Source organism: Chinchilla lanigera, unplaced genomic scaffold, assembly GCF_000276665.1.
Source record: "Chinchilla lanigera isolate Chin_1 unplaced genomic scaffold, ChiLan1.0 scaffold00013, whole genome shotgun sequence".
Taxonomy (NCBI): Eukaryota; Metazoa; Chordata; class Mammalia; order Rodentia; family Chinchillidae; genus Chinchilla; species Chinchilla lanigera.
The window spans coordinates 31,904,121-31,912,778 of record NW_004955414.1 but is presented as its reverse complement, the minus strand read 5'-3'; the positions used below and the strand labels follow the sequence as shown (position 1 = coordinate 31,912,778).

Below are 8,658 nucleotides of genomic sequence, written 5' to 3'. Positions count from 1 at the left end.
GGTACCGGAGAAAAAAAAAAAAAAAAAAAAAAATAAAAATAAAAAAGGAAACCACAGTTTGCCTAGCCAGTAGCATTCCATTTTATAGGAAGATAAAACACAAACTTATGTGTGTCCCAGAGACAGTCTTCATGTATTTATCTTACTGAAAGGGCTTAATGTGCTCTTATCTTGCAGAAATACATTGCTAGAGACAGTTTTTCTTGTTGAAATGGCACAGTGTATATTAGTAACTTTACCATTGTCTTAATTACTTTTTTCTTGTTGCTGAGACAAAATACCTGATACCCAAAATTAAAGAAGGAAAGGTTTATTTAGTTAACAGTTTGTGAAGGTTTCAGTCCATAATCAGCTGGCTCCAAGGCAGGGTGGCATGGCAGAGGGGCAACAGTTCATAGAAGACAGGAAAAGCAGCAAGAGCAGAAGGGGCAAGAGGAGGGGGGCGAGCCTCTTTCCCTCCCTTATGTTGTATGCAAGTTACCTGCCCCAGGGCAGTGTAGCACTCACATCCATAATCCCAGCATTAGACCTTAGATCAATCACAAACTCTAGAAGCCCGTCCCCATGACTGTATGAGGTTTTGGGAGACATCTAGACAACAAACTATAGCAACCATCAAGGTCAGTATCATTTAGTTTATAATTAAAATTACTAGGCAGGTATGCTGGCACACACCTATAATCCAGCACTCTGAGGCTGGGGCAGGAGGATCTAAAAAGTTTGAGCCCCTTTTCTTGGGTCAGGAGGCTGGGCATATAGCTCAGTGCAGAGGCCCTCGGCTCAGTCCCTAGTATTGCTCCCCCCACCCCAAAAAAGAAAAAAAATACCCCCTTCAGGATTAGAGACCACTCATGTAGTCAAAAAACAACTTTCGCCTGTTGTATACTTTTGAAAAGACAAAACAATTTTGATTACCCACATTTTCTAGGATAGGCTGCCAGGCATGATTTTTTTGAAAGTGATAATTGCTAGATGGTATCTTATGTCACAGATTGAAAGCTGCTGAATATGGGTGGTGCACACTTACAACCCCTGACACTTGGAAGGTTGAGGCTGGAGGATTGTAAATTTGAGGCCAGCCTGGGCAACTTGAAACCTTATCTCAAAGTATGGAAAGAGCTGGAGATACAGCTCGGGGGTAGAGTGCCTGTGTGTTCAATCCCCAGTACTAGGGATAGAGGTGAGGATTGAAAGCTACAATTTTTTTAAAGCTTGCTTTTGGGAGATATTTTTACATGGCTTACTGTTTTATTGTTAAAGGCATGGTGGAGCTAGTTCCTGCCTCAGATACTCTCAGGAAAATCCAAGTGGAATATGGTGTGACTGGATCCTTTAAAGATAAACCACTTGCTGAGTGGCTGAGGAAATACAATCCCTCTGAAGAAGAATATGAGAAGGTGATTAGCATGTCTCCTTATTCTAAATAACTGTGAAAAGTGTGTCGCAGAGTTTTTAAGCTTTGATTGGCTAGTTCTGGTGACTAAGTAGTTGGTCTGTCAAGAAAGTAATGTCTTTCTGTATAGAAAAAACTGAGATAGAATGCATTTAATGGCAAGAATATGAATGAAACCATTGTTAAATTACCCCCCAGATATTCCAAACACATCCTTAAAGGCCAGCAAAACAGGTATTTTTATAATCCAGAGTTGTATTTTCCAAGTATCTTGGAAGAAGTTACAGAAATGAGTAAGAGCTGCATCGGATATCTAAGGGAAGAGATTATGGGTCTGACTGTCTAGGCTTGAGTTTTGCTCTCAAGTCACCAGCTACAGGGACTTGGGAGGGTTGTTTAACCTCCACGTGCCTCAGTGACCTCTGCTATAAAATATTATAGTTTACCTTATGTTATTATAGTATATACTGTGGCTATAAAAGTGATCATATATGGCTGGCACAGCGCCTGCCTGGCAAGCACAAGGTTGAGTTCGATTCCCAGTACCAGAGGTGGGGGGGGGGAAGGATCATGCAGGGTTGCTAAATTACTGTATTATAGTGAATGTGTATATTTACCATATAGAAAGCTCACAGCATTGAGAAAAGTATACAATCAACAGATGTTTTTCTTATTGAAAACATCAATTTTTTCGTATTTTTGTATTGTTTTGAATTACATGGGAGAAGATGGCAATCTTTAGTACACAGGTCTGTCATGATCCTAGCTTGCCTTAAGGAAAACTCACAAGCACTTTGAATGGTGATGTAAGAAGATCCCAGTTTTCATTGTCATTTAGCTGCCAAGTTTCTGTATCATTATTGTATCACTTTTATAAACAACAAGTGCCATTGTTGATTTGTGAAGGTAAAGCATGGGAATTTTTTCCTTTGCAGATCTTTTAGATTGTAAGGTCACTGCCTTTTCTTATTTCTTTGTAGACTTGGGGAAGCAGTGCAGCAGAAGCCAATACCTATTTATAGTAATGCTGGCTTGTGATTTTCTTAGTGAGTTGTCTGACACAAAACATTTGTAGCATACATTAAGCACCTGTTATGCTTTCCGCATTTTTATTGAGCAAGAAGTACAATGGAATCAAATTGGCTGAGTTTGATCCCTTGCTCTGCCATCTAACAGTTGTGATCTTGGGCAAATAACCTATCTGTGTTTCAGTGTCCCTTCTCTGTACGATGGTGAAAATAATAGTACTTAAGTCAGTGATTTGTCGTGAGATTATAAATGAGTTAATGTACATGCACAATAATATATGCAGAGATAGAGGTGGGAAGGCGTGTGCCTGGTTTGTGATAAGTGCTCTACAAAAATCTGCTATTACCATCTTTGGTAATGGTTTCTGGAGCGTTATGGGATAAAATTAGCCACATGGGCAAATAGAGCTACATGACTGCACTATTCAGAAATATAGTATTTTGAGCCAGACATAGTAGTACATGCCTGCAATCTGGGCACTTTGGGAGACTGGGGCAGCAGTGACACAAATGTCAGCCTAGCCTGGGCAGTTTAATGACTTAGTGGGATTCTGTCTCAAAAAATTTTTAAAAAAAATTTTTTTTTCTTTAAAGGCTGGGAATGTAGGTCACTGTGAAGGCCCTAGATTCACTCCCTAGTCCTACCACCAAAAAAAAAAAAAAGGAAGGGGGGTGGGATGCAGGTTTTGAAGATAAGCTAAATGTGCATGCTTTAGTTTTCACTCATTGTATACATCTTTTTATAGCCTAGTCCCGTGTGGTAAGCAGCAGAGTATGTGAGGAGCAGGGTTCCCACAAACATGTTTAAAGACTGTTCAGAGGCAGTGCGTACTCTTTAGCAGGGACTGATAGCATCCCTACCTGGTGAAAGACAAAAGTTGGAGAGCAGGGGCAGTAATTACTTTAAGAAGAGTATTGTTGAAATACGAAAGGCTGGTTTGTATTACTGTAACAGTTTTTTTTTTGCTATTGAGAGAGTAGATGATGACAGTGTTTTAAAAGTGAAAAGTTAATCTTTGTAAATCCTGTCCCCTTCAAAAGTAATTTTTTTTCCTAAAAGAATTTTACATCTTTATTCCAGGCTTCGGAGAATTTTATCTATTCTTGTGCTGGATGCTGTGTAGCCACCTATGTTTTAGGCATTTGTGATCGACACAATGACAACATAATGCTTCGAAGTACAGGACATATGTTTCACATTGACTTTGGAAAGTTTTTGGGCCATGCACAGATGTTTGGTAGCTTTAAAAGGTACTAATAGTGTTCTTATTACTGTTGCTAAAGAAATGAGACACATCTTGTTTCACAGATTAACATCCCAAACCTTGCCCTTCTTGCTCTGCTTTGTTATATGGCTCCCTTTGAACGTAACTGGGGATCAAAATGCCTGAAGAGTTGACTTTATATAGTAGTAGACAAAATGAGTGAATGTGTAAACTTTGTTGAAATGAATTGACATATCTAGTTTGTGGTATTAGAAATGTTTTCCCATTTGTATGATGGCATGAATATAAAATTTTTATGTTTGTAATCACTATTTATCTCTCTTTGGTTATGTAGATTTATAAGCATTACCTTGGAGAAATTTCCATGTATAAGATCTTTCCAAATAACGAAATTATTATGTGTTGAACTTTCCTACAAATAAACTTTTTAAGAATGAAAGAAGGCCAGGGATATAGGTCAGTGGCACAACGCCTGCCTGGCAAGCACAAGGGCCTGAGTTTGATTCCTGGTACCAAAATTTTAAAAAAGAATGAAAGAAGTTAGTTTAATAACTTCATAACAATAGCCCTATTTGAATATCTCCTGTTAGTAATATTGTGTGTGTACTTTCATTTTAAACAGGGATCGGGCTCCTTTTGTCCTTACCTCTGATATGGCATATGTCATTAATGGGGGTGAAAAGCCCACCATTCGTTTCCAGTTGTTTGTGGACCTCTGCTGTCAGGCCTACAACTTGATAAGAAAGCAGACAAACCTGTTTCTTAACCTTCTTTCACTGGTAACGCTGTTCTTTATAACCATTTAATTAATTTTATTTTAGTATATCTGTTTCAGTATCTAAAAAAGAATACTTTATGATCTTGGGAATACAATACTGTAGTGATAAATGTCACCTATATTACTGAAGTATTTTAAAATCACTGCTGCATAAAACAAGCCAGGCATAAAAAAGTACATACTTTACTCCATTTATTAAAAGGAAAAGTAGTGACCCTGGAGGCTGAGGAATAGTAATAGCTAAAGCTCAAGAGGCATTGGTGTCTTGGGATGCTGGTGAATGTTTTGTGTCTTAACCTTGGTGTGTTCAGATTGTGAACATTAATTAGCTGTACACTTAGAATTTCTACACTCCTGGGATATATATTCACTTAAATGTAAAATTTTAAAAAGAGTAAAATTAAAACCCAAAACCCTACTAGGATTTTTGTGACTGAAATTGATGTAATAAAAACAGCCCTAGAAAAAAGATTGTTTGGATTTCAAAACTTTTATTCATACATGGGCTTTATGATTTTCAACAAGTCACTTCATTAGCCTCTATTTTCTCCTTTATAAGGGAATCACTTAAGTCCCCAAAACACTAACACCTCAAAACAGTGCTTAGTTTTATTTACTTTAATTCTAGTTGCTTGACCAGCAGGAATTTTAACTCACAACCTTTTTTTCTTCTACAGATGATTCCTTCAGGGTTACCAGAACTTACAAGTATTCAAGATTTGAAATATGTTAGAGATGCACTTCAGCCCCAGACTACAGATGCAGAAGCTACAATTTTCTTTACTAGGTATGGCATATTTAAACATATTGTTGAGGGCACATAGAGTTTGGCTTGGATCTGATTTACTTAGTTTAGACAAAAACTATTTACCGAAAGCCTGATTTAGAGGAAAAAACTGTAATTCACAATATTCATAAATCATAGGTGTAAAGTGTTAGGCTGAGGGTGTAGTTCAGTGATGGAACACTTGCCTAGAATGTGGGAGTTCCTAGGTTCACTCCCTAGCCCTGCAAAAAGTAAGTTATTTACTGAGTAAATGTGAAAGGTCACTGGGTGTGGTTGCTCACACCTGTAATACCAGCATTTGGGAGGCTGAGGCAGGAGGATAGTCACAAGTTCAAGGTCAGCCTGAGCTACATGGTAAATTGAAGGCCAGGCTGAACTACATAACAAGACTGTCTCAAAAAAAAAAAAAAGATTTCTGTGCTAATTTGTTTTTCAGAATTACACAATAGTAATTTCCATGGACAGTTCAAGTGGTTAAAATAGCAAACTATCAGACACTGCTATAGTTACTGTGACATGGTATTTAAAACACATATACCAGTGGCTGGCATTTGGATTTGTCATTATTGCTTTAAAATCAGATTTTCCTGGCAAATGAGTTCTTAAGATCTGGTGACCAGGTTGGTCACAGACTACTGCTGCCACATCATCATAGCACCACAGCCGGGAGGGGCACCAGAGCTCATGTCCTCTTCTCTGCTTTTTTCCTTGCCTTCTGCCTCTCAGCAAAGACACGGGACTAGTTTTTCTTAGTCTCAGCACTTAGAGGACCAAAATAAATTGAAGGAAGCTGACTTTTGCATAGCCTTTCGAACTAATTCTGACAGTTTAGGTGATGGGTTTTGGTTTTTGTTTGTTTTTTTTTTTTTTGGAAGAGACTCATTTGCTTCAGTGGGTAAAACTACAGAGCAGGTGTACATTTGTCCATTTGAACTTTCATAACAAAATACCATAACCTGTGTGGGTTAAACCACGGAATTTTACTTTCTTACAGTCCTGAAGGCTGGTAGTACAAGATCAAGGAGTAGGCTGCTTAGGTTCATAAGGCGGGCTCCCTCCCTGAACTGTTAAGTGGCTGCCTTCTTGCTGTGTCCTCATACTGGATAGAGAAAACTCTTGCCTTGTATAAGGACACTTACTGGACCCAGGCTCCACCCTTATACCTCATTTAATCTTAAGTCTTTAAAGGCCGTATCTCTAAATAAATTCACATTTGGGATTGGGCTTCAATGTAAGAATTGCTGGGAATACACACATTTAGTCCTGTGTCTGGGGTTCTTTCACTTACCTTTTTTGAATACATCTCCTTACTATCTGACATCAAATTCTAACATTGTACTTTTTGTTTGTTATTTGAGATAGGGTTTTGCTACCTTAGACTGGCCTTGAACTCACTATTGTAGCCTAGGCTGGCCTCAAAGTTGCAATCCTCCTATCTTAGTTTCCTGAATAATGGGATGTTGGGGGTTCACCACCCTACCAAGGTTCCGTTGTACCATGTGATAGAAATTTTAAATTTGAACTTTTAAAAACTTTTTAATGGTACTGGAATGAAACACACATGTAAGCTTATTTTTATATCTGCCACTAAGCCTATTTTTTTATATTGAGACATACTCTCACTCAGTTGTCCAGGTGGGACTCGAACTTGTGATTCTCCTGCTTTAGCCTCTCAGAGCGCTGGAATTACAAGCATGTGCCACGGCGCCCAGCTTGAATTTTCATAGTAAGATAATCAAGTCACCTTTTGCATGTTATTTCAGTCATCTACCCCAATAGCTCTTTCATTGGTATTGGAGCTCACAGGGCTCAAGAACACTGAGCATCATTTCTTTCTTGTGCTAAAATTTTTGAGGATGAGATATATTCTAACAGATCTTTGGCCTAAAGAACAAAGGAAGTCCTTGGTAGAGGGAGACTCTGTTTAATGCTTTTAAAAGTGTTTTTTATCCTTTGTTATGTTGAAAGACTATAGTATGTGTTGCCGTGAAGATACTTTATTAACAAACATTCTAATTGTTTTGTAGGTTGATTGAGTCCAGTTTGGGAAGCATTGCTACAAAGTTTAACTTTTTTATTCACAACCTTGCTCAACTGCGTTTTTCTGGTCTTCCTTCTAATGATGAGCCCATCCTTTCATTTTCACCCAAAACATACTCCTTTAGACAAGATGGCCGAATTAAGGAAGTCTCTGTTTTTACATACCATAAGAAATACAACCCAGATAAACATTATGTGAGTTTGGTTTTAATATCTACAGACAGTCTTGCATGTTATTGTTGTCCCTCATACGCCCTGCATTAACTCTGTGGGAGAACAAACATATGTTCTGTTCGTGCTTGTTTCTTCCATGAATGGTCTAAAATTAAGTAAATGTACTTGAAGCATCCCCATCTCCTTTTTTTTTGAGACAGGGTCTCACTATGTAGTTCAGGCTGGCGTCAAATGGCGATCCTTCTGCGTCAGCCTCTTGAGTGCTGGGATTATACGTGTGTGCTGCCATGCCTGACTGTTAAATTTATTTTTAAAATTATGCAAATGAAAGGATATTCTTTCTTCCAGAGATTAAGACCAAAAGAGTAGTTTTACTCTGCTTTCTCTGCTTTTTTTTGGTGCTGGAAATTGAACACATCCTACTCTCTACTAAAGTATTACAGCACAGAGTTTGTTTGCTTTGAATGGATTTTTGCTGTTCTTTTTCTTACACAAGATTATAACATTATTGCCTTTTTTGCTTTTTTTTGTGCTCTTGTTCTAATTTTCCCCCACTTTTGCAATGCTGGGAATCAAAGCTAGGGCCTTATGCTTACTGAGCAAGCACTCTTCCACTGAGCTACACCCCCAAGTACTGGGCTGTTTTTGTTACATAATAGTTCTCAGCATTGTCAGTTTTTAAAATTTCTTAATTGATAGATTTTAAAAAGTCATTTCTCTTTTTTTAGTTTTACCCGGTACCAGGAATCAAACTCACAACCTTGCGCTTGCCAGGCAGGCGCTGGCTGCTGAGCTAAAGCCCCCAGCCCCTCCTCATTTCCCTATTTTAAGCATTTTATTGGTCATTCATTCTTTCCCCAGTCATTTATATAATTGCACTGTCAACATACCAAATTTTTAGAAATATATATCCCTCAATTCACTTCTGGTTTTCTGTCATTATCTCTGACCCTTCACATCAGTATTATATTATAATCTTTTTTTTGTACCAGGAATTGAACTTAGGACCTCATGCTTGCCAGGCAGGCGCTGTGCCGCTGAGCTATATCCCTGTCTCCAATATTATAAATCTTTAAGGCACCATAACTTGAAATAGCCTAAATAAAGCTAAGAAAACATATTTATTTTCCCTCACTTTGTAATATTTTGCCTTTTTTCTATTGCTTTTTTTTTTTTTTAATGGTGCTCGGGATGGAACCCAGCTGCATCCCTAGCCATCCATTTACTTTTTT

The 8,658-nt window shown here is 38.1% G+C and overlaps 1 protein-coding gene across 2 annotated transcripts in view; it reads left to right on the top strand.

The window, feature by feature from the left end:
* Window positions 1-8,658, top strand: part of Pik3c2a (phosphatidylinositol-4-phosphate 3-kinase, catalytic subunit type 2 alpha) — a 103,570-nt gene that overhangs the window by 86,952 nt on the left and 7,960 nt on the right. For both annotated transcript variants that reach the window (XM_005380376.2, XM_013512017.1), the window contains exons 23-27: window positions 1,261-1,397; window positions 3,503-3,672; window positions 4,270-4,426; window positions 5,103-5,212; window positions 7,240-7,447. In XM_005380376.2, coding sequence (XP_005380433.1) covers window positions 1,261-1,397; window positions 3,503-3,672; window positions 4,270-4,426; window positions 5,103-5,212; window positions 7,240-7,447 — 782 coding nt within the window. The remainder of the gene's footprint in view (window positions 1-1,260; window positions 1,398-3,502; window positions 3,673-4,269; window positions 4,427-5,102; window positions 5,213-7,239; window positions 7,448-8,658) is intronic.